At 44.8% G+C, this 26,345-nt stretch overlaps 1 protein-coding gene across 3 annotated transcripts in view; it reads left to right on the top strand.

Annotated features, from left to right (window-relative positions):
- The window catches only part of LOC309369052 (uncharacterized protein), an 80,708-nt gene that overhangs the window by 31,839 nt on the left and 22,524 nt on the right, over positions 1-26,345 (top strand). The window contains exons 1-5 of one of the 3 annotated variants that reach the window (XM_081909609.1): positions 5,092-5,654; positions 5,755-5,836; positions 6,120-6,202; positions 6,927-7,053; positions 20,646-23,844. In XM_081909609.1, the coding sequence (XP_081765735.1) occupies positions 5,145-5,654; positions 5,755-5,836; positions 6,120-6,202; positions 6,927-7,053; positions 20,646-22,996 (3,153 nt within the window). In that variant the 5' untranslated portion in view covers positions 5,092-5,144 and the 3' untranslated portion in view covers positions 22,997-23,844. Of the gene's footprint in view, positions 1-5,091; positions 5,655-5,754; positions 5,837-6,119; positions 6,203-6,926; positions 7,054-20,645; positions 23,845-26,345 lie in introns of those variants that run through there. The other 2 variants (XM_081909610.1, XM_081909611.1) reach the window with 2 other exon arrangements.

Below are 26,345 nucleotides of genomic sequence, written 5' to 3'. Positions count from 1 at the left end.
CCCAGCGCAGAAGGCTTCCGTGCAGGGAGAGTAGGCGGAGACTAGGCATCAAAGAGCTTCTTTGCTGGAAGAAGTTCAAGAAACGCCCACTGACGGATTCTGCCAGAGATTGAGACAGACACGGGTGAGTGGCTGTCCGGACAGAATGGGTTCACTCAGGCAACCCAGCCAGGTGTGGCACCGATTTATGCACGAGCAACCCCTAGAACCATTACAGATACCTCCCTCTCTATGGAGGCGCAGATTACAGCTATAACAAAGGCAGCATTTTTTCATCTCCGCCAAGCTAAGCAGTTGGCCCCTTATCTCTCTTGCCCTGACCTAGCCACTGTGATCCACGCAACGGTCACCTCCAGACTGGTTATTGTAACTCGCTCTACGTGGGACTGCCCTTGAGACTGACCCAGAAACTCCAGCGGGTGCAGAATGCCGTGGCAAGACTCCTTACGGGGTATTCGCTGCGAGATCACATTCACCTGGTACTATACCAGCTGCACTGGCTCCCAGTGGAGTACAGGATCAGGTTTAAGGTGCTGCTTTTAACCTTTAAAGCCCTATACGGCCTAGGACCCTCGTACCTATGGGACTGCCTCTCCTGGTATGTCCCACAGAAGAACTTACGGTCTGCAAATAAAAACATCCTGAAGGTCCCAGGCCACAGAGAGGTTAGGCTGGCCTCAACTAGAGCCAGGGCTTTTTCGGCTGTGGCTCCAATCTGGTGGAACGCTCTGTCACAAAAGACTAGGGCACTGCGGGACTTGACACCTTTCCGCAGGGCCTGCAAGACAGAGATGTTCCACGAGGCCTTTGGTCAGGGCGCAGCCTGACCCCCTCCTCTGGCAATCTGCACAGAATTTTGCTTAATGGTTGCCATCAATTTGATTTTAATTAATTTTTATAATGAAAGGTTTTTAGAATGTTGGATTATTTTGATTGTTGTTAGCCACCCTGAGCCCAGCTTCGGCTGGGGAGGGCGGGGTATAAATAAATTTTATTATTATTATTATTATTAAAATATGATGTGCATTTGTTAAAATATGATGAATTGCGACATTATATTCATTTCTATTACTTAGACTATGTACTACTGATGAAGCCCATGAGAGCGAAACAAGGCATTATTCCAGAAATCCTCGCATAGCTGTCAACCTTCCCTTTCTTTGTGGGAAATTCCCTTATTCCAGTGCCATTTCCTGCTGCCATCCCAGATTGTTAGATATCCCGTAGACTGTTCCTGGGACAGGTGAGGCTGCTGATCCCTTATTTTCAAATCTGAAAGTTGACAGCTATGAATCCTTGTCAACGCTGTGGAACTTGTAGTAGGCTCCAATTTGGACTTTATGAACATATGTGGAACAGAAACTAGCAGACATTTGGTTTTTATGAATGAACTGATTTATTGGGACTTCCGTCTATATTATTGCACTTTATGTGTTGTTTATGTGCAAGGTAAACATTTGATATTGTGATAAGAATATATAGAAGAGTATTGTTTATGTGAATGCACAGCCGGTTACGTCTTGTGTGTTTGTCCATTCCAGGAACAGCATTCCTGACCCAGATGTTCACAGGAAGTTCCTAAGATGATTCCCCTTTCAAATAGGATACGTGAACCTAGGCCAGTAGGGTCCTCCTCTCCGGCAGATGGACAACCCCCTCCCCAAAGCCCCTCCCCCCACTTCCCCATGGGGGTCCCCCACACCACCCATCACTCACCAGGATGGCTTTGGCCATCTCCTGCTTGGAGCACTTCAGGGTTCAGAGCCCCCTGAGCTGATCTGCCTGGCAGTTCTGGATCACCTCCGGCAGGTACAGCTGATCTTCCTCCAGCAGCTGAAAGGCAAAAGTCAGTCTGTCAGTTCCTCACGAAGGGAGGGCTTCTCCACATCCTAGAGTGCAGAGTGGGGGGCAAGGAGGGCAGGTCTGAGTCCCTGCTCTGGTTCTCCCCAATACTCACCTGTGGGGGAGGGATGTACAACCGCAGCACATCTGCAAAGAGAAGGACATGGGGACAGGTGAGTCCTCCCTGAGAACCTGGCAAGGCTATTCCAAGAGTTTTCTCCTGGATTTCAAGTCCTACTGCAGGGGAGGAGGGACATCCCAGGCCTTGGGGCCCAATCCTGTTCTCCTTCAACCAGAATGTGGCTCCCCAGGCCAAAGAGATGATCAATATCCAGTTCCATTCCACCCTTTTAAAATTTAAATATCCAAACAGATCCCAACTTTCAGAGCATGTAAACCACATGAGTGGAAAGACTGCTGCACCATTCACAGAAATAGGACTATACAGTGGTACCTTGGGTTACATACTCTTCAGGCTACAGACTCTGCTAACCCAGAAATAGTGCTTCAGGTTAAGAACTTTGCTTCAGGATGAGAACAGAAATCGTGCTATGGCGGTGCGGCGGCAGCAGGAGCCCCATTAGCTAAAGTGGTGCTTCAGGTCAAGAACAGTTTCGGGTTAATAACGGACCTCCGGAACGAATTAAGTATGTGACCCGAGGTACCACTGTAGATTAATGAGCATTCCTTTCCCCACTTTTAAAGTAAACCTCTACGTAACGAAACCAAAGTCTGCCATCCTCCGCCAACCTGAGCTTCACTCTTCAAGCCAAAAGACAAGACTTCCCCCTCCCCGGGCGAAACCCCCTGGCCTGTCATTGGTAGAGCTGCCACAACACCAGTGGCATGTACCTCACGGGGACTGACTGAGCGGCCGGAGAGATGCTCTCAGCCTCAGACGCTTGGCGGGTTCTGAAATGGCTGTGCAGGCCAGATTCACGACCCTGGCGGGCTGGATGAGGACCCCTGGCCTACACTGACTGGCAGCTCCCCAGAGTTTCAGGCAGGGATTTCATCCGGCCCTTGCAGGAGATGTCAGGGGCTGACCCTGGAACATTCTGCATGCCAAGCAGATGCTCTACGGCTCCCCATATTTCACATCTTAAGGCAGCCCTGTTTAGGGATGTTTTTAATATGTAATGCTGTATTGTTTTTAATACTGATTGGGAGCCGCCCAGAGTGGCTGGGGAAACTCAGCCAGATGGGCGGGGTATAAATAATAAATTATTATTATTATTATTATTACTAGCCTGTCAACATTCTGCTGTTAGCAAGCGTGGAGATGCCACCTGCCTCTTTTGAAAGGAGAACATTCACCTGATCAATTTAATAAGTAATAATAACTATTATTATTATTATTATTATTATTATTATTATTATTATTATTATTATTATTATTATTATTTATACCCTACCCATCTGACTGGGTTCCCCAGCCACTCTGGGTGGCTTCCAATAAAATATTAAAATGCAATAGTCCATCAAATATCAAAAGCTTCCCTAAACATAATAACAACAACCATCCATTTTCAGCCCTTTGAATTAGCAATTAAGCATTTCTGGAAAGGGAAATGGCATACTTTTGTACTTTTGTATATATGAAAAGCATGCATAAGAAATTATTATCCCCAGCCACTCTGAGCGGTTTCCAATAAAACACTAAATTACAATAACCCTTTAAACATTGAAAGCTTCCCTCAACAGGGCTGCCTGTTTAGGGAACTAGACCAGCCCCCTCTTGCTTCGGGTTGGACTAGATGACCCTGGGATCCCCTCCTCTCTCTCCACTCCTGAATTCCAGGAGGAGCTTCCTTGCCTCCTGCAAAGCCCTTTTCCCTACAGGCTCTTCCTCTGGTTTCCACCCAAGGGAGGGAGATGCTCAGAGTCCAGCCAGGAGCCTCACCCCCAAAAGGATATCTGGGCATGGGCGGAGCCAGGGGAGGGGCAGCTGCCCCCCTAAATGCATAAAAAATAAGAATCTGAGAGAGGGCTGAGCTGGGTGGACTCGGCTTGGCAAGGGTTAAAGGGAACTGAGCTGCCTTCCTAGAGAGGCCAGGAAGCAAGGGGGGGCCAGGTCCTCCAGAGCCATGGCCCCTCCCTCCCTCCCCAGTCCTTTCCTGCAAGAAGGGGGGGTGTTGCTTTGGTGTCCCTTCCTGGGATCTGGTGAGTCTCCTCTCTCTCCCCCCAGAGGGTGCAGTGGGGAGACGGGGGGGGGGTCCCAGGGCTGCAGCAGGGGAGGGGGCCTGGGGGGCCTGATCTGCTCCTGCAGGGGGGGACCCCAAGTCAGGGAGGAGGAGAGGGTCCTGCCAGGGAGGGGCCAGGTCTGCCACGCTCTCCTTCCTGCAGATCAGAGGATCCCAAACTTATTTGTCCCTCCGCTGCCCCTTCTTTAAACAAAGGAGTCCCTGGGACTTTAACTCTCTGTGACATCGCTCAGCCTCATTGCACAACAGAGGAAACATCTGCAAATGGTTTTCCAAAGCTGGAGGAGGAGGTGGATAACCCGCCCCCCCCCAAAAAAAACCCACAGGGAGGAAGGAAGTTAAGGTGGGAGAGAAAGGCCAGGAATAAAGAGAGGGATCCCAGCCCATAGTCTGCCTGCTGCATTGGGAACCAGTTTCCCAGTGTCTCCCAGGGCAGCTCCCCACGGAGGCCACTGCAGCAATCCCCTCGCACCCAGAGCAGGGCATCCCAGGACCACATCCTCTCTGCCCCAAAGGGATTGTTGCTGGCAAAGCAGCCGGAAATGGGCGCTGCTACTCACTGAGCCTCCAGGGACCTTGGCATCAGTGGCTGTGTGTGTGTTAAGCTGGCTAACAGAATAATAATAATAAATTGCCCGCCCGAATTTCAAGTGAGACGTATTTGGCCACGTCCACTTGGCCCTCAGGGGGTTGGCCAGATACATTCCTGGCCCTCAGAGCAAAGAAAAAGGGACCCCACCCCAGGAGTCTGTCTTGAGAGCGGGAGAGAGTCCGAGACAGAAGCAGGGGAGTGGGGTGGGGGGAGCAACTCCTGACGACCCCCACTAGAGCCAAACATCCATTTATCACGAGATACAAATGACTCCTTTGTCAGTCGGTTCTGACTTCATGAATTGACTGGGAGGCAGCAGAAACCAGGGTGATTAATCTCACAGAAATCCCTTCAGTTGCCTCCACATTTTGCATTGCTTGAAGGCTAGAGACTTATTTCTTCTCTTCCTCCTCCTCTTTCTTTTCAAAAAGATGGCTCATGGTTTGGGATGCGGTGAAGTCCAGCCCATTCCCCCCCCCCCGTCCTACAGATTCTGTAACCGAACAATGTATTTGCTTTTTTTGATTTGCTGCAGCTTCTCATTTAGATGGACAGAACTTGGCAGAAGACCAAAGGGTTCCTTCCGATCTCTCAGAGGCTTCCTGAGAGCACAGATGGATGATCGAGACTCAGCTGGCCCTGGAGCAGGAAGAGGCCATGCCATCCAAACTGGGAGCAGTGGGGGATTCTGGGAAAACCCAGTGCAGAAGATCCTGGGTGAGGAGGACACTCTATGCTCAGAGATGCAGAGCCAGCAGGTGAGGCAGTTCTGCTGCCAGGAGGCCAAAGGACCCCGAGAGGTTTGCAGCCGACTCTACCACCTTGACCATCAGTGGCTGAAGCCAGAAAGGCACACGAAAGCTGAGATGCTGGACCTGGTGATCTTGGAGCAGTTCCTGGCTGTCCTTCCCCTGGAGATGGAGAGCTGGGTGAGGGAATGCGGAGCGGAGACCAGTTCCCAGGCGGTGGCCCTGGCCGAAGGTTTCCTCCTGAGTCAGGCAGAGGAGAGAAAGCAGGTGAGAGAGACTTTCCTCTGGATACTCCCAAGGGGCTCCAAACAGGACGGAGAACATCCCATAATGCTCTGCTGATGGCCCATCCTTGTTTCTTTCTCAGGGAAAGGATCTCTTTGCAGAAATGGACCTGGATTCCTGTGAGGCAGAGAGGCCTCCGTTGGACACCAGAGAGAGGCCACTGGGTAAGGAGGAAGGTGGTTTTTTTCCGTTTGGTCTCATTCTGTTGGTTTTCCAACTCATCTAAGGGTTTTTTCATATTGTTTTGGGGGGAAGACAGTTGGGACCAAGGGTCCAGAAGAGGGGAGATGTATTTCTGCACAACAAACATATGAAATGGCCACAAACGTCCAAATACTCTCAGCAGGTAAAGTTTCTCAAAGGCCCACCTGTAGTTAGAGATGCCTTGTTTCACCTGTGAGAGAAGCAGGCACTCCTGGCGTCCTGCTTACCTTTTTTCTCTTGCAGGTGGCAGAAGGATGCCGGCAAGACCTCCTGATCCGCCTTTTCATGGGGGCAGAAGGGAAGCAGCAGCTGTGGAACCAGATCAGGTCAGGGGAAGCTGCCTTGTGGGGACAGAGGCTGAGGGATGGAGCAATGTCATGGACTGGTTGGGCACAGAGGAATGGTGGGAGGAAGCAGCCAGGGAACCAGGAAGAGAAGATGGCTCAGAGCCTAAGGAGTGGAGGTGGAGGAAGGATGAGAGGTCAGAGGGGGAAGCCTGGGAAGAGGAGGTGTCAAAAGCTGAAGGGGAAACAGGGCTTAGTGAGCTGGGAGACTCTGTGGCAGAATGCAGTGCAGAATCAGAGGCAGAAGAGGAAGGAGGCGAGTGGGAGAAGAAGGTCGAGAGGCTGAGGTGAGTCAGGAGAAGGAGGAACCACCGGTGGCTCCCTCTCCTTTTGCCAGAAGCCACCCTCCCTGCTTGTCTCTCAGAGCCAGGAGACCAAAATAGGCTTATTTTAATTGTAGATTGATAACTGAATGCTAAAATTGTTTTCTAAGCAGTGGACAAATGAGAACAAATAGTGGCCTGGATTCACCTAACCAGCCCCATCGGATGAAAAATGGGGCCTGCCCCCCAATCCTCCCCCTCTCCATGCTCCCATGGACCCCTTGAATTTGGCTTTACGGCATTGGGAGGGAACCTTCCAATAACAGCTCAAGAGGAGAGGAGTAATTGGATCCTTCCATCAGGCAAACTGGAAGCAACAGAGCATTGTGGAGCAGATCATATTTCTGCTGTCTCAGAGGAGGACATTTCCCTTTTTCTTTTAGGGTCCAGTGTGCTTTGAAGATGTCGCTGTTTGTTTCACGGACGAGGAGTGGGCGTTGCTGGATCCTGACCAGAGAGCTCTGCATAAGGACGTAATGGAGGAGAATTGTGGGATCGTGGCCTCTCTTGGTAAGGCTCCCTGTGGGATCGTCATATGTGCCTGGAAATTCAAAAAATACCTCTATGTGACCAACCTCATATATTTTCACAGAGCTGAACAGAGCCCCCTATAACACCTGGGAACCTAACACCCCCACAATAAACAGTAACTTACAGTTTTTTCTTTGAACAATCTTCCTCAAATTATCCCCTTTTCTACCACGATTGGGCTGGTCTCAACTGCCCAGGCCATCTTAAATGTCAGCTTCAGAATTGTTAGGAAAGATAAGTAGCTTCAGGTTTTCTGTTTTTGTTTTTGCTCCTGTCAGTCTTGGGTTGACCAAAGAGACGACTGACATTGGAGATGGAGGCGATGCCATGACTGGGCCAACCAAAATTCATCCCAGAGAAGAAGAGCTAGACTTATTGAATTTCAGGTAGAAGGAGCAATGGTGATGATGATGATGATGATGATGATGATGATGATGATGATACAGTGGTACCTCGGTTTACAAACTTAATCTTTTCTGGAAGAGGACTGTTCTTAAATCAAGGTACCACTGTAGTAATGATAATAATTTTTATTTATACCCTACCCATCTGGCTGCATTCCCCCAGCCACTCTGGGCGGCTTCTAACACACATGTAAAAAGGAAACATAAATAATAATAATAATAATCTGATCCCATGTAAAAAGAACATTAACTTTAAAATGAACAACTTATACTATTGGCCAAAATATGGAAACCTTTTGTGAAAAGTGTATTTCTGAGGTTTGATGGCTCATAACACCACTTTTGTGTGGAGTAATCCCATAAAATTATATAGCAATGGAAAGATAATTTAATGAAGAATGTAATGCGATGACTTTTATGAAGGAGTATTTATGAGAACAGCAGTCATAAAGAAAAAATGCGAAACCTTTGGTAACCATTGGTAACCTTTAGCTTTAATTACGGCCTTACAACGCCTTCCCTTGAAGTGAACCAAGTCTTTAGTTCTGCAGCTCTAATAATGGGAAACCAAGACTGAATTATTGCCTCTGTTAATTGGGCATTATTGCTGGGTTGCTTCTGACTAACAAGTTTCTTTAGTCGGCTCCAAAGATTTCTGATTGGGTTAAAGTGTGGGCTATTCCCAGGCCATTCCAGCAGTGAAATATCATTATCTTGAATGCACCTTTTGCACACAGCAGCAACACAACATAGAGCTGAATCCTGTTAAAATAATAAAGAAAAATAAAAATATATAAATATATATAACAACAACAACAATCTTTATTACGGTCCAGAGACCCAACAAATCATTACAAATCAATACACAGTTCATACAACCTACCTCCAGGTTAATCAAGCATTTTGTTTAGAATATAGGACTCATTTGTTCTTGCAACCACCGATAAAAACTTTGCCACTGCTAACGTTCTAGTTTTTGTCCGGTCTTCCAGTAGGAACCTGACATAGTGAGCCTCTGATTTTCCCGGGAAGGGTACCAGCAAGGATAGTATCGGTTCAGCCCTGGCCTGCTCATATTTTGCACAATGCAACAAAATATGATTTATGGAATCGATGTCTTGAGCACACGAGCAAAGTCTGTCCTGGTAGGGTACTCCTCTCAACCTACCATCCAGCAGAGGGGAAGACATTTAGTCTGGCTTCGGTGAAAAGCCTTCGGTAGTTAGGTACTGTCAGGTTTTTGATGTAAGATGTTAACTTAAAGACATACCCATATTGAACTCCTGCTGCCAGCATACTACAGACTGTGATCGAGATGGCAAGTCACTGTGTGCATTGTCCCATAATCTTTGCTTTAAAACCTTTTGGGTGCCTTCATAACCCAGGTAATACAGTTGGGGGGGGAGAGAGACCAATAGAGGTGGGCTTTTTTAGCCATGGTTTTCTGCCATTTGCTGACAAATTCCTCATGGGTCAGATGTTGGTACAGACCCTTCCCTAGATCAAACACTGAAATCCTGAGTTCAGAAAGTGGTGGTGGGGGATGAGTGTTCATACCCCTGGGCTCTCACTTGTGGGGTGCCTCAGGGGTCTGTCCTCTCCCCCATACTTTTCAACATTTACATGCAGCCGCTGGGAGAGATCATCAGGAGGTTTGGGCTGGGTGTTCATCAGTATGCAGATGATACCCAGCTCTACCTCTCTTTTAAATCAGAACCAGTGAAGGCGGTGAAGGTCCTGTGTGAGTGTCTGGAAGCGGTTGGAGGATGGATGGCGGCTAACAGATTGAGGTTGAATCCTGACAGGACAGAAGTACTGTTTTTGGGGGACAGGAGGCGGGCAGGTGTGGAGGATTCCCTGGTCCTGAATGGGGTAACTGTGCCTCTGAAGGACCAGGTGCGCAGCCTGGGAGTCATTTTGGACTCACAGCTGTCCATGGAGGCACAGGTCAAATCTGTATCCAGGGCAGCTGTTTACCAGCTCCATCTGGTACGTAGGCTGAGACCCTACCTGCCCGCAGAATGTCTCACCAGAGTGGTACATGCTCTGGTTATCTCCCGCTTGGACTACTGCAATGCGCTCTACGTGGGGCTACCTTTGAAGGTGACACGGAAACTACAACTAATCCAGAATGCGGCAGCTAGACTGGTGACTGGGACTTGAAAGACCTACATTGGCTCCCAGTACGTTTCCGAGCACAATTCAAAGTGTTGGTGCTGACCTTTAAAGCCCTAAACGGCCTCGGTCCAGTATACCTGAAGGAGCGTCTCCACCCCCATCGTTCTGCCCGGACACTGAGGTCCAGCTCCGAGGGCCTTCTGGCGGTTCCCTCACTGCCAGAGGCCAAGTTACAGGGAACCAGGCAGAGGGCCTTCTTGGTAGTGGTGCCCGCCCTATGGAACGCCCTCCCATCAGATGTCAAAGCGATAAACATCTACCTGACATTCAGAAGACATCTGAAGGCAGCCCTGTTCAGGGAAGTTTTTAATATGTGACATTTTAGTGTATCTTTCATCTTTGTTGGAAGCCGCCCAGAGTGGCAGACCACCACGCTTTAGTTGAAATTGGGCATTCACCAGCTTCTAACAGAAGTACGGAGTTGGGGATGCAGTTAGGTACCTGCAGCAGAGATCGTATAAGTTTTGCCTGAAAGCCATCTAGCTTTGGCAGGTCCCCATTATGGCAGACATTTGCTGCATACAGGAGTTGGGAAACGGGCTTTGCGTTGAAAACCCTTAAGGCTGCTGGAACATATTTGCCGCCCTTTGTGAAGAAGAATCTATGTATGGCTAGCTTTGTAATCTCCGCCTTTTGAAGGGAGGTTTGCCAGTGGTGCTTCCACGATCCTGTATGATGAAATGTGAGCCCTAGGTAATTGAAGTATTTTACCTGTTCAAGGTTATGGCCATCCAGCACCCGTTTAGACTGGGAGAATCTTTTTTCGAAGACTAAAATTTTAGATTTTTCATAATTAATGGATAAACCATTTCCAGAACAGTAATGAGAAAATTTCCTCAGCAGATAATTCAAACCCGGTCTGGAACGTGAGATGATGGCCGCATCATCAGCATATAACAACAGAGGGGTCCTTCTCATTCCTATTTTTGGAATGTGTCCATCTGGGTCCATTAAGTTCTCTTCTAGGTCATTTAAGAATAGACAAAACAATGTGGGGGCCAAAATACAACCCTGTCTCACCCTCCTAGTCATCTTGATGCTGTTCGATAGCTGTCCCTGTCGACCGCATCGGACCTGCAGTTTGGTTCCATTGTACAGGGCTTTTATGAGAAAGAGAAGTCGTTTGTCCTGCAAAATCAGACTTAATTTGGACCATAGCTGGGATCTGGGGATGGAGTCAAATGCTGATTTCAGATCCATAAAGGCCACGAAGAGTTTACCCTGTAGAGGTCTGGTATACTCAGCTAGGAAGGACAGCATTAGACAGTGGTCTGTTGTTGAATGGTTCTCACGAAAAGCTGCCTGGGCTTCAGATAGTATATTATGTTCATTTAGAAAAGTTGTCAGTTTGCTACTGAGGAAACGGGCATACAGCTTCCCAATTATTGAGAGCAGGCTAATTGGCCTATAATTGAAAGGTACATTTGGATGACCTCTCTTAAAGATTGGAACTACTATAGCATGTTTTCTGAATTGCTGGGACCATCGGGGGGTCTTCGTCAAAGACAATTAAATCTGTCTCTGGCTCTCTATGTGTCCCATTTCCCTTGGGAGGGTCGTCACTTGGCATTGGCTGATCACATTCCAGCTGGAGTAGAGAGTGGTGAAATTCTGGATCTGCCAAAGGTGTAATGGAGTGTCCTATCTTTGAATTATCTAGATTGGGCTGGCGTTCTTTGTGTGTTCGGCCTTTTTGCTTTGATGTTTTCCTCTCCAAGGGAGTGTTGCAGCTGGGTTCACCGCACATATTCCTCTTTGACGGCCCTCCCGAATGAATCATGGCCCTATGGTGAAAGCCCTTCGGCAGAGGGGGCGTTGATTGCTTGGGGTCGGTCCGGCTATACGACAAGTTTGGCAGTAGTTGTTTTCGTTCTGTGTCTTTAAAAACACGCCTTAAAACAATATTATAGTCCTGTAAAATGGCTCTATATTTCAGTAGCATTTTAGGGGTAGCTGAGTCAGAAAATGTCAGCATGAGTCTAGTGTGCTGGGGGTCTGTGCAGAGCAAGTTTATCGCGATCAGAGTGTTGCAATGGATATTTAGTAAAAGCTTAAAGTTTCTTTTCACACTGTCAATTGATTTCCAGTAAGGTAGCATACCATTAAAAGGATATATATCGAGAGCTACCTGAGTACTTTGTAGGATCAGGTCCCTACTTTCGCTTTTGTTGTTTTTAGTTTTTGTAGTCTCTCGGTTATCAAGTCCAGACCGGTTACACCCCTGTACGCAATGGTCTAGACTCTAGAGGGAGGGCAACGCTGTGGTCAGTCTCTTTAGTACTGAGTGAGCTATTTTTGGCTGCCAGGAGCACCACCTCCGTCAGGAGAGACGTTACCTTTTCTAATTTGATGTTAATTTCCTCCACTGTTCTTGCAGTCAGCAGGCAGTGGTCCGCGAGTATTTCTGCATAGAGCGGTGCCCCCTCAGATGGTAGTTCATGAGCGCTTATCTCAGCATTCTCCGCTGGGTGATCTCCACCCATTAAAGCATCCCCACCTACCTGGGAATGAGTTCTGTTTGGTGCAGTGAGTTCTGAATTCTGTGCTCTTACAAAATCGTCCATTTTGCTCTGCTTGCTCTTCTGTGGGCTCACTTGTGGCGATGAGGCCGGTCGTTTCTTTTTCCTAGGCATTTCCCAGAGATAGAGCCGCTGCTAATTTATGTTGTAAATCAAGGAAGCTCGGCGTCTACCCACGATAGGTGTCTAATCTCCACTCCTGGAGAGCCGGAGCTAATTAAGGCTTTCTCCGGAACTTTCCAGACTTTCTCTAAAGCTTTTAACTCATGCCCTTGGCTCAAGCATTGTAAATTAATAGCTGTCAAATAACAAAGATAAAATACTGAGGCTGATAAAAGCTAATAAAAAGTGATAAAAATAATAAAAACAGCATCAACTGATGCGGAGCTGAAGTCGACGCTACCACTAACAACGACGCCATTTTGGAATTAAATATATATAAATGCTTCAGTATCTGGGAAAAGATCACCTGCGGAACACTTCAGTTTGGGCTCAAATATTTCGTTTATGCATTTTGGAGCATTTATATTCCCATTAATGATGCAAATTCTGCCCACAGCTTTTGCTGCCATACAACCCCAGATCATCACACTGTCTGGGTGTTTCACGGTCGGTGTAATGCAAGTAGGGTGTAAATCTTCTCTGATTCTTCTCCTCTTATCCGCTTAAAGAAACTTGCGTATTTCATGCCAGCACTACCAAGCAAGGTAGTGTCCCATTGTTCCGCTGTCCAGTTAACACGGGTTTAATCTTTCCAACCTTTGCTTGAGAGATAACAATGGCTTTCCCCTTAGAATTCTAAGATTTAGACCAGTCCTTGCACTCATCTTCCCATTATATTGCACCATATCGTCTTGTATACACCCAGATGATTTTTTTCTGTCATGTAGGCACAGTCTCTCCATTCTTCAACCATCACTTGCCTTTGTGCACCTTTTCCTGTTAGAGGGGGATTTTCCACTGGTGGCAGATGACAGAAACTGTGACACCACAAGACTGGTGTAAAACCAAATTAAATAAAGGTTTTATTATAAAACAACAAACAGCAAAGCTTGTGGGTGTTTTTCCTGCAGGCAGGTTCAAACTGCAGCTTTTCTCCTTTTGTAGTCATGGCCAGCTGTACCCAATTTACTCAGAGCTTACAGAAACTGTTCTTAAAGGTACAAACATCTTTACTGTTTCTATGCAGAATGTTTCTTTCCCAACACCCCCTCTCATTCAGACAGAGACAGAAACAAAACAGTACTTTATACATATACAACAATTCCTAATTTTGCCACTAGTTGTGCATGTTTCTCAAAAGTTAGTGCTTTCGTAAATATATCAGCCACATTTTGCTTACTCTCACAATATTTTAGCATTATCAGGTTTAGTTTATCATTTTCAGTCATATTTTGATACTTAATTTCTAAATGTTTGGATTTATTTTTAAACTGCTCAGACACTGCCAAAGTTATTACAGCTTGATTGTCTTCCCATAGTTGAACTGGATAATCACATTGTATATCAAAATCACTGAGGATTTGAACGTAAAATTTTATTTCATTACACAACTCCGATAAAGCACAGTATTCAGCCTCTGTTGAAGATGTGGCTACGATTCCTTGCTTTTTGGACTTCCAACCTATCAAGGAATCCCCAAATTGAAACACCATGCCAGAAATTGATTTTCTCTCAGGCAGGTTGGCCCAATCGCTGTCAACGTAACACTGCAATTTTGTAGACCCTGAAGATGGTAATCTTAAACAATAATCAAGTGTATGCTTTAAATACTGGAAAATATGTTTTAAACCTTTCCAGGCATTTTCTGTGGGATAGCTTACTAGTCTGCTCAGTCTTCCAACTGCATAACTCAAATCTGGTCTGCTCCACAATGAAATGTATAATAAACTTCCAACTATTGAATGGTACATTTCAGGATTTACTGGTTCTGTGCATTGTCCTTCATTCTTGAAAAAACCTATTTCCATTGGGGTTTTTACTCCCTTGCTGTTTTGCATATTGTTTCTTTCAAGTAATTCCATTATTTTATCTTTTTGACTCGACAAAAAACTTCCACCGTTTTTCGCTCTATAACATGCACCCGACCATAACACGCACGTAGTTTTTAGAGGAGAATCCGTAGGCATGCCACCCGTAGGCATTCCCTCCATAACACGCACAGGCATTTCCCCTTACTTTTTAGGAGGAAAAAAGTGAGTGTTATGGTGCAAAAAATACGGTAGATACTTTTTTTTACTGGCCCCAAATCTCTTACTTTAAATTCCTTTCTTAGTTGTTCTGCAATTTTTTTCACTTGCTTTTGATTTTTTTCTAGAATAAAGCAATTCATCAACATAAGATAAACATAATTCTTGTTTATCACCCTTTCCTTTAGTGTACAAGTAATTATCAGCTAAGCTTCTTTTAAAGCCAAGATTTTTCAAAGCATTATCACGACACTAGTTCCAATTTTTAGCTGATTGTTTGATCCTGGTGCTTGATTCATAAAAATTTCTTCGTGCAGAGTTGCATTAAGGTAAGTTGTTTCAATATCAAAATGGTTTACCTTAAACCCACGTTGTGCTGCAATAGCTAGCAGTAAACGTACACTTTTACTCCTTGCAGTAGGAGAAAGGTTTCATCAAAACTTTCACCTTTTCTTTGCGTAAAACCTCGTGCTACCAGCCTAGCTTTGTACTTAACACTACCATCTGCTAAATGTTTTATTTTATACACCCATCTACAGTCCACTGCCTTTTTTCCTTCTGGCAATGGCTCAATAGTAAACACATTATGTTTCGCTAAATATTTCATTTCTGCTCTCATTACATTGTTCCACCTTACTGTTTCCTGGTGTGGTAACTTTAAAACCTCCTCATAATCACAAGGCTCTTTCTTCACATCAACAGTTTTAACTTCTTGTATAGTAAACCTTTCTGGAGGTACCCCCTTATTGCTTCTTTGTGATCTTCTAACGAGAGCACTCTCCCCCTCTGAACTATCTTCCCCTTCTGATTCATCTTCCTCAGGAGAAATTGGTTCAGCTTTAGGAGATTGTGTACTGGGACCCTCATCCCCTGATTCCTCATCACTATCACTTTCAGAACTTTCTCTAATTTGTGACTTTTCTTCCTCAAATTTCACAAATTTATCTGTATCTGAAGACAAAACAACTTCTGAATTTCCATGTAAACGAGCCCAACCATCTTGCTCACAAAACTCTGCATGTCTTGATATCACAACTCTGCCACGCCCTCATGCAGAACGATACCCTTTTGACCAACTTTGATAGCCAACAAACCTAAGTTTCTTTGCCTTGGGATTGCCTTTCCTTCTCTGTCCTTTTGGGATGTGAACCCAAGCCCAACAACCAAAAGTTTTAACATGATCCAAAAAAAGGTTTTTTCCCCATAAAGCAAAAAATGAGGGGTATTGTTTATGGTAGAATGAAACAATCTGTTCTGTAGGTAATTAGCACAGAGAATTGCTTCCCCCCAAAACTTCCTGGATAAGCCAGAATCACTTAGCAGAGAATCTAGCATTGTTTGCAAAGACCTTATCTTGCGTTCTGCAACTGAATTTTCTTCAGGCGAAAAAGGACACGATTTACGGTGACTAATACCACGTTTTTTCAACCATACCTGGAGAGCTTCAGACATGAACTCGCCTCCATGGTCACTCTGGAATTGGGTAACTTTGTAGGGAAACTGCCTTTCTATATAGTTGACCCAATTTTTAATCAGTTGACCAGTTTCACTTTTGTGTTTTAACAAGTATACCCAAGTATACTGGCTATAATCATCCACAAGAACCAGAAAAAACTTTGCTCCTCCTTCAGATTCTGCAAATGGCCCACAAAGGTCTGCGTGTACTAACACAAATGGCTTCTTGCTAATTCTATTACTTTCACGATAAGATCCCTGCTTACTTTTAGACTCCTTGCAAATATTGCAGTCCAGAAAAACTGAACATTTTTTCATTTTAATTCCCTTACTTCTGGAATTTTTGCAATACTGCGGAAATTGGCATGCCCCAAATGACGATGCCACAGATGCTGGCATTCATCATGCAAGGCTCTATTACAGGCTTTAACACATGCCCCAGACTCACTTACTAGCTGGTCTTTCAAAATAAACCATTTTTTAGTGTAACCACTTTTCCAGCTTTCTCTATTTTACATCCTGACCCAGAGAAGGTTACCATAAACCCCTGCTTAACAAGACTTGTAACTGAAAGCAAATTAATTTCTAAACTTGGTACACATAAAACATTGGTAAATTTGGTACTTAAACAGTTAATATTCACACTACCCATTCCAGCTGACTCATGCACTGTTCCATCAGCTAGTACTACATTTACAGATTTACAAGGTTGCTTTTCTACAAGGGCTTGTGCAGACTTAACAAAAAGTGTTTGTCACTGCTGAGTCTAAAATCCAGTCCTGTCCAACGTCATGACTGGTGCCTCGAACTGCTGCAGAAACATACTGGACTCGACTCTTCCTGTCTCCTTGCTTCCCAGCAAATGCAGGCCACCCTTTTCTTGTGTTTTCTCCCCCAGACACAGTACATTGTCGTGCTAAATGCTTGGTTGACCCACAACAATAGCATTTTCTGACTGTGAAAGCTGCTTCCTCTCTGGTCTACAACCTCTATGTTGCCGCCCCTCATCAGTTGCATATCTTTTACTGGACTGCCTCCCATTTCCATAGTTACGGTGAGGGATTGTCACCTTCCTCTCATGGCGTCTTTCCTCCTCATCAAGCAAACACCCAGTTAAGAAATGCATCGTTAATTGGCTTTCTGGAATTGCCTCCAGGGTCATCACTAAATTATCCCATGACTCAGGAAGTGAAGACAGCACAATATAAACCTTTCTCCGCTCAGAAAAATGTTCCCCAAGTTCATTTAACTGTGAAAATAAATCATGCATTCTTTGAAGGTGTTTTGAAACACATTCACCCTCACTTAGTCTGGCTCGGTACAGAGCTCTCAGAGTAATTTTGCTGCCAGCAGTGTCTCTAATGTGTATTGCTTTCAGTGCTTTCCAGATCTCACTTGCTGTTTCAAGGTCTCACACATGAGATAACTGAGACTTCTCTAAACTCAAAATTAGATTGGCATATGCTTTGTCCTCCAGTCTTTGGTCTGCTTCATCTACTTCTTCAACCTCATCTTTTACAGGAGGGTTAACAATAACAGTCCAACATTGTTCTTTCTTTAAAAATGCCTGCATCTGTAAACTCCATGACATATAATTGGACTCTCCTAGTTTCTCTACTGGAAAATATGAAGCTCCCCTTGAGCTCCAGCTCCAAGTCCAGCCATGGCTCCACCCAGCTTTCAGCTTTCCACTCAGTCTTTACTCACACGTGGCTTGAAGAATTGTTCGGCTCCTGGTCTCAAACAGACTCTCTCCCAGTGCCTCCACACAGCCAGCTGCTTGAGAAACGCTGAGTTGCTTCTAGTCTCTGGGTTATTTTCATGTTCTGTCTCTGCCCACTCGGGACTGGGCCCATAACCTGTTAGAGGGGGATTTTCCACTGGTGGCAGATGACAGAAACGGTGACACCACAAGTCCGGTGTGAAACCAAATTAAATAAAAGTTTTATTATAAAACAACAAAGCTTGTGGGTGTTTTTCCTGCAGGCAGGTTCAAACTGCAGCTTTTCTCCTTTTTTATAATAATATTTATTAAAGATTTTTTCAAAGTTACAAAAAAGAAAAAATGACAAAAAGAGGACAAAACGAAAAGAAAAAAAGAAAAAAAATACATCCATCATTCTCAAATTTTTAACTTTAATTACCTTCTTTCCTTGACCTCCTCCTCCTCCCCTTTCTTGTATCCTAGTTAATAATTATCACAGCAAATACTTTCCATAGTTCATAATATCTTGTCCTTACATTATCTTAATCTGTTTTCATCTTGTCATATAGCAGACCTTGGATCTTAAATCTTAAATCTTATTTTAACCATCTTCTCATAACCATATCATTAACCTAATTTTTTAAACATTTTTACTAGAAGCAAGTAGTTCCATTTCAACATTTTTCTAACATTCAACAATTATTTAAAAACAGTCCTAATGATAAAAGGAAAAAAAGTAAAACAATCCAATCTTCATCCAGCGTCCCTTCCTCCTGGTCCCGGATTTTGTCAGTCCTTTTTGTCCCATTAATCTAGCGTATTAACCTGGTATCCTTATATCCGAGGCCCTCAAGTCCCCTCCATGTCCCTTCCACAACTCTTCTTCATATTTTCCTTTCACTCGTGGGAACTCCAGCTTAGTAATGTTTTTGACCCTTTTCAGCAGATCTGCCCCATTTCCATAGTCCAGACTAAACACCATGTGGTATTTCAACACCTGTTTCAAATTCCCTCCAAAATTAAGAGCCCCCACAACTCCAAACATCTGACGGCCCATTACCAGACTCAGAAAGTCCAAACATCCCTGCATGGGAGGGTCAGTCCAACCCCCCATTTCCAAACCAAACCAAACTTTATCTTTCCAAATCTGGTTTTCTCCAAATTCATTTGTCAAATCCAAAGGCTCATGATCCTGCAGGGCCGCAACTCCCTCCATTTCTGGCACCCAGGATTCAGCAGTATCCTCTTCTCTCGTCTGTGCTGTCAAAGCACACTCCTGTTTTAGATCCTGGGTAGGCTCCAAGTAGTTTCCTACTGCCTGTTCAAAATTTCTGGCCGCATTAGTCATCAAGTCCGTCTTCTGGCTTAGCTGATCCAATAGGGCATTTATTTTACAGAAAGCACCCAACAGAGCTTCTGAAAACATTGTCCTACAAGGTCACCAATCCTTTCCTACGATTGTAATCTGTAACAGCTGCCAGCTCCTGAAGTTGGTTACAATTTCACTATCTCCCTCTAGGGGGTAAACTTCTGTTTATTCTTTCTCTTAAGAACAATAGCAACAAAGTTTCTTTTTCAAAAAATTCAGTCAATATTTGTTCCTTTGAAATGCGAAAGGAAACAATAGAGTCACTATGTTACTCTTCTTTTAGCTGTCTGTCAAAAACATTTGTCTCTGGTCAATGAGCTTCAAACGTCAGTCCTGACACTCCGCTCCAGGATCAGGACGGTGGAAAGTTACTTTACTTTAAACTCACTTCTGCAGGTTTAAACAGTCCAAAAAAGAAAATCCCCCTTCTTCTCCTGCTACCGAAGGGGGCTCCACGATTTTAAATGATGAAGACCAGTCCTTTAAAAGTAATTTTCTAAGCTCTAGTTTACGTTGTCTTTGCTTTGTGCTGACTACAAAGAAACAGAAGGCTGACTTCCTATTTAGACCTTCCCGTTTCAGTACCAAATTGAATTAAAATTTTGAGTCCAATTCCTCTCTACTGGCCAATCCTTATTTAAAGTCCAATTGTTCAAGTTTCAAGTACTCACAGGTGATTCTTTAGATGCCAAATTGTCCCAGGAAAAAGACAGTGCTCTCCAGCAACGGCTATGCGGCTTCGCTCCACGGAAAAAGCAGTAGACTCACAGCACCGCGCCACTTCCCCCTCTTCGCTTCGGAGCCCGTTAATGGGTTCCTTTGCGGGTTGGGGGGACGCTAAAGGTGCCCGCCGAGTCCCATGGTCACAGGCTTCATCCGCCTGTGATTTTTTAGAGGGTCCCCGCTTCGCTGCAGCGGATACGACCCGTTTCGCGCAGAGCTGGTCCCTCCAGTTCAGAGGGAGTCCGCCATTGCCGATGGCGCCACCCTGGAAGTCCTCCAAACTGCAGCTTTTCTCCTTTTGTAGTCATGGCCAGCTGTACCCAATTTACCCAGAGCTTACAGAAACTGTTCTTAAAGGTACAAACATCTTTACTGTTTCTATGCAGAATGTTTCTTTCCCAACATTTCCTGCCTTTACCAGTCTGATTTTGTAGTGACTGAGTCTCCTTATACCTTTTCAAAAATATAGAAAGGCCAGCTTTGGTTTAGTTTTTCACCATCTTTCATCTAATTTCTTCATAACTGTAGTCTTGTTCACGTAATAGTACAATTTTACATCACATTCTGGGTGACAAGTCAACTCTTTGTGCCATTTTTAAAATTTGATTATGTTTTTCAACCTCACTAAATGACCAACTTGATAGCAATCACATAAGTTACTGACAAAAGTCAACCTAAGCAAGTTGTGCTTCCTTTTCCTGGTTATTTGGCTATATGATTTGATAGAATATGGGTAATTGAAAAATCTTCGTTGGATTGAATTCTTGTTTGCATTGTTGATCAAATTATCTTTCCATTGATATATAAATTTATAATATTACTCCAAAAGAAAAACACTTTTTTCCATGTCTTCCACAATTTTGACCACTACTTTAAATCAAACAAAGCAACATTCAACAATGCATCAGAATCTCATAATAAATATGTTGGTTAATGACAAACAACACAGGTAATGAACACATACCCAACTCCCTTGAGTTCTTCTCCATTTGTTCCTGAGGCTCTAATCCCTTTTTGTCTCCATTGCAGATTGTGATGAATCAGAAATTGAGAACAAAGGTGACCACGATAAAATCCCCAGGGAGGAGAAGCCACATAAAAAATTGGAGTGTGGAGAAAGCTGCAGTCAACACTCCCATTCCACTTCGCATCAACAAAATATCATTGGAAAGAAAGTCTATCAGTGCGTGGAATGTGGAAAGAGCTTCAGGAACAGCTCCAGTCTCACCTCCCATCAAAGAATTCATACAGGGGAGAAACCCTATCAGTGTGTGGAATGTGGAAAGAGCTTCACTGAAAGCTCCAACCTCACTTCCCATAAAAGAATTCATACAGCGGAGAAACCCTATCAGTGTATGGAATGTGGAAAGAGCTTCAGTCAGAGCTCCAATCTCACTTCCCATCAAAGAATTCATACAGGGGAGAAACCCTATCAGTGTGTGGAATGTGGAAAGCGCTTTAGGAAGAGCTCCGATCTCACTAAGCATCAAAGAATTCATACAGGGGAGAAACCCTATCAGTGTGTGGAATGTGGAAAGAGCTTCCGTCAGAGCTCCGATCTCACTTACCATAACAGAATTCATACAGGGGAGAAGCCCTATCAGTGTGTCGAATGTGGAAAGAGCTTCAGTCAGAGCTCCCATCTCACTTCCCATCAAAGAATTCATACAGGGGAGAAACCCTATCAGTGTGTGGAATGTGGAAAGAGCTTCAGGAAGACCACCTTTCTCACTTCCCATCACAGAATTCATACAGGGGAGAAACCCTATCAGTGTGTGGAATGTGGAAAGAGCTTCAGTCAGAGCTCCCATCTCACTTCCCATCAAAGAATTCATACAGGGGAGAAACCCCATCCGTGTGTGGAATGTGGAAAGCGCTTCAGGAAGAGCTCCTCTCTCACTTCCCATCAAACAATTCATACAGGGGAGAAATCCTATCAGTGTGTGGAATGTGGAAAGAGCTTCAGGAAGAGCTCCTCTCTCACTTCACATCAAACAATTCATACAGGGGAGAAACCCTATCAGTGTGTGGAATGTGGAAAGAGCTTCACGCATAGCTCCTCTCTCACTTCCCATCAAAGAATTCATACAGGGGAGAAATCCTATCAGTGTGTGGAATGTGGAAAGAGCTTCAGAAAGAGCTCCAATCTCACTTCCCATCAGAGAATTCATACAGGGGAAAAACCCTATCAGTGTGTGGAATGTGGAAAGAGCTTCAGGAAGAGCTCCTCTCTCACTTCCCATCAAAGAATTCATACAGGGGAGAAACCCTATCAGTGTGTGGAATGTGGAAAGAGTTTCAGGAAGAGCTCCTCTCTCACATCCCATCAAAGAATTCATACAGGGGAGAAACCCTATCAGTGTGTGGAATGCGGAAAGAGCTTCAGGAAGAGCTCCTCTCTCACTTCCCATCAAAGAATTCATACAGGGGAGAAACCCTATCAGTGTGTGGAATGTGGAAAGAGCTTCAGTCAGAGCTTCCATCTCACTTCCCATCACAGAATTCATACAGGGGAGAAACCCTATCAGTGTGTGGAATGTGGAAAGAGCTTCACTCATAGCTCCTCTCTCACTTCCCATCAAAGAATTCATACAGGGGAGAAATCCTATCAGTGTGTGGAATGTGGAAAGAGCTTCAGAAAGAGCTCCAATCTCACTTCCCATCAGAGAATTCATACAGGGGAGAAACCCTATCAGTGTGTGGAATGTGGAAAGAGCTTCAGTCACACCCAGAATCTCACTTCCCATCAAAGAATTCATACAGGGCAGAAACCCTATCAGTGTGTGGAATGTGGAAAGAGCTTCAGGAAGAGCTCCTCTCTCACTTCCCATCAAAGAATTCATACAGGGGAGAAACCCTATCAGTGTGCGGAATGTGGAAAGAGCTTCAGTCAGAGTGCCCATCTCACTTCCCATGAAAGAATTCACAAAGGGGAGAAACCCTATCAGTGCATGGAATGTGGAAAGAGCTTTACAGATAGCTCCTCCCTCACTTCCCATCACAGAATTCATACAGGGGAGAAACCCTATCAGTGTGTGGAATGTGGAAAGAGCTTCAGTCAGTGCTCCAAGCTCACTTCCCATCAAAGAATTCATACAGGGGAGAAACCCTATCAGTGTGTGGAATGTGGAAAGAGCTTCACAGATCGTTCCTCTCTCATTTCCCATAAAAGAATTCATACAGGGGAGAAACCATATCAGTGCATGGAATGTGGAAAAAGCTTCAGGAAGAGTACCCATCTCACTAAGCATCAGAGAATTCATATAGGGGAGAAACCCTATCAGTGTGTGGAATGTGGAAAGTGCTTCACTGAAAGCTCTTCTCTCACTTCCCATCAAAGAATCCATACAAACGTTGGAAAAACCAGAATACAGCTTTAGGAGCCAGGCAAATCCACACCTTTTTAACCAGGCCTATTTCTTATTGACATCTAATACTATTTTAACATGTGATGTTTTGTGTTTTTATCTTGTGTTTTTATGTTCTAAGCATTCTGAGATATGTGGGTGTATGAATACAGCCACTCTTAAATTCCTAGGGGTCTTTGCCCCCCCATAAAATATTTGAGGAGGCCACCCCCAGGTTTTCTTTGTGTTTTTTTCAAATGCAACCTTTTATTCTTCCGCTACTTGGCATACAATTTCGCTATCAATTTGCCCTTTTAAGAAATTTTTAAAAACCGCACAAAGGTCATGAGAAAAACAAAATACAAGAAAATACAAATGTGGACAGGTCCCATCTTTGCGGGCCAAACGCAAAAGTTGCTTGAAAGGAGGCTTTCCCAAACTTGGGTCCCCAACAGCACCCGGACTACAGTTTCCATCATCCCTCCCCATTGGTTCTGCTAGCAAGGGATGATGGGAGTTGTAGTCCAAAAACAGCTGGAGACCCAGGTTTGCTTGAAAGGGAAAGTAGGCTGGCCTTGTGATACCCTCTGCTGGCCAAAAGCACTGCCCCAGAATCTGAACCACCCCCAGTACTGCTAATTGGAATTAATAGAGCGCAAAACTGAAGTTTGATCGGCACTTCAACCTCTAGTCAGCTTCTTGGTGCTTTCTGCGCCACCTAGAGTACCCACAGAATTGTGGCTTCTACTGGCAACACACACAGGAGAACAAAAGAAAGACAAACACAATGAGCAAGAAAAAACCTGGAAAGGGCCATACCAAATGGACATCCGGTGTGAAGAGGTCACTTTCCCCACTGCTGAACAATGCCACAGGTAGAGGTGATGAAATGCTAGAAGTGCCATTCTAATGGTGTGCATGCACCATGTGATTGATAGTGCAAGGCGGGCCTTACCTGGCCCCCACCAATATTTTATTCAGGTCGGCACAACTGGTCAGGTGATTTACAAATTAAATAAATACATAAATCACCTTCCTTTGCACATGTTCCAACTTGCCAAGATCCTCATTTATGCTTTTTAAAATGTGTTTGCCCATCATCTGAAGATTTTACAATATAAACATACAGGATGAAAGCATGGCTTTCTCAAAAACAAGACAAGCCAGAGAAATCTCTCCATTTTTATTCTTTTCTTTTTTTGGATGGAGTTATACACTTTGTTGATCAGGGAACTGCTGTGGAAATTGTGTATTTTGATTTCAGTAAGGCTTTTGACAAAGTCCTCTGTGATATTTATGTGAGGAAGCTGGTAAAATGAGGCTGAATGAGGTAACTGTTAGGTGGATTTGACGGACCGAACCCAAAGAGGACTCCTTCATGGTTCCTCCTCATGCTGGGGAAAAGTGACCAGAGGGGTGCTGCAGGGTTCTCTCCTGGGCCCGTTGTTGTTCAACGTCTTGATAAGTGACTTGGATGAAAGAACTGAGGGGATGCTCCTCACATTTGCACACGAAACGGATCATAATGGCATCCTCTCTCTTCCTCAGCAACAGACAGGGAGACAAAGAACAGTGCAAAAGCACAGCAGAGCAGAAGAGATAAGACTGACTTCTGTTCTTACACTTTCCAAGCCTAGGAAAGTAAACAGGGGCATGTGACATACTAGCCACATATCCAGCAACGGGAGGAGTGAATTGCTAACTCACCACACATGATTGCAGGTGATATAAGGGGGAAAAACCTCCACCTTTTTCCTTATGGGGTACCCAAGGGCCCATAAAGAGTCTTTTTGTAGGTTCTCTATTGGTAGGAGAAAATAACAGAGACCAACCAGAGAATATTGAGAAGCAAAGCAGTCAGTAAGCCTCTTCTTTATTAACTGTTGTAAGAGGGTGCTCCCCCACATGCAGGAGAGAGGAGGGGGACCCCGAGCCATGCATGCAAGCCCTTAATAGAGACATTTTTAATTGCCTGCCCTGGAGTCCAAGACCACCCCCAGAAACATCATACATACATCACAGAAAAGGCAGTCTACAACAGAAATCTGCGTGCATTGTTTTACCTTGAGAAATATTTGAGGTGACTGAAAGAGTGAAATATGGCTTTAGGACTTTTCCTGTGAGTTTTGGACATGTGGTTTATAAATCTATATATGTGTTTGCTTGGTACATTTAGATTTATATTTACTAAAAAAATTAATAACAATTTCCCCCTTTGGGGCTATATTTTTTTTCTAAAAAATTGTTGCCCCACAAATAATAACTTGGTATGTTGCAAATGGATGCCTTCGTGTAAATCTTAAGAGACTTGCATGTCAGGCCTCTTAAAGCTGTTTGCAGATGTAGCAGTGCATATAGCTGGACATAGGATATCACATAAAAAATAACACATGTTGCATTTTGTTCCTAAATTACTTGTGGCATTATAGCACTTTGGGAGAAACATTCTCCATAGTGGTCTATGCTTTACACTTAGCGGGAAGGTCAAATAATGAGTGAAAAATGCAGTTTGTTTTGTTTCTGCCTTCTTTGTGTGTTCCCAGGTGTCAAAGCTAGCTCTCCTCTGGTCTCACACCTCCATCATATCACAGCAGCAACAATCCCTGGTGAATCCCTGTAGGGCTTTCATATTGACCATGTCACCTTGTAGTGGCACTGGTTTGGACATTTCTTGAGAGAGATGTCTTTGCCTTGGCCTTTCTATGGGATTTTTATTATTATAGGCTTTGGTCTTCCACTCTAGGGAAGTTGCTCAGTTGTTCCTAAGGAACCAAAAAGCTAATTGCAGCCTGGATACAATTGCCGAATTCAAACGGAGTCCAATTAGAATTTATATAGCCCCATGGTTCTCCGACGCAGAGTTCCGGCCCCACCTGGTGGTGGCAGTTGTCCTGGTCCTTGTCCGCATCTTTGGCCTGGCGCAGTTGCTCCATCAATAGTTGGTGCTGAGACTGGAGCTCCTGGAGCCAATCTGTCACCGTGGGGACTGCAGATGCTGGCAGCACGTCCGGGAACAAACGCGGATGGTAACCGTAAGTGGCCTGGAACAGGGTCTGCTGGGTGGAGGCGTTCACCGCGTTGTTGTAAGCGAACTCCTCCAATTCCAAGTGGTCGACCCAGTCTGGAGGTACTCCAGGTTCCGGTGGTCGGTTCTCACTTCCACCAGCTGTCTTGCCCCCTCAGAATAATGGCCCCTTGTGGTGATGATAGGTTCTTGCGGATCCGGAGTGCTGCCAATTCCCGAACTGCTGCCACCTTCCCGGAATCCCATCTGCACCCCATCAGGGGAGAGCTGGTGATCAAGGAAGTCCACTGACTGCTGGTGGAACTTTCACTTGCTGAGATTAGCATACAGGCATTGCTCCCGCAAGCGCGGCAACAT

This window comes from Podarcis melisellensis (assembly GCF_964234715.1).
Source record: "Podarcis melisellensis genome assembly, chromosome: 4".
Taxonomy (NCBI): domain Eukaryota; kingdom Metazoa; phylum Chordata; class Lepidosauria; order Squamata; family Lacertidae; genus Podarcis; species Podarcis melisellensis.
The sequence above is the reverse complement of the archived record's forward strand: the minus strand, read 5'-3'. Positions and strand labels throughout refer to the sequence as shown.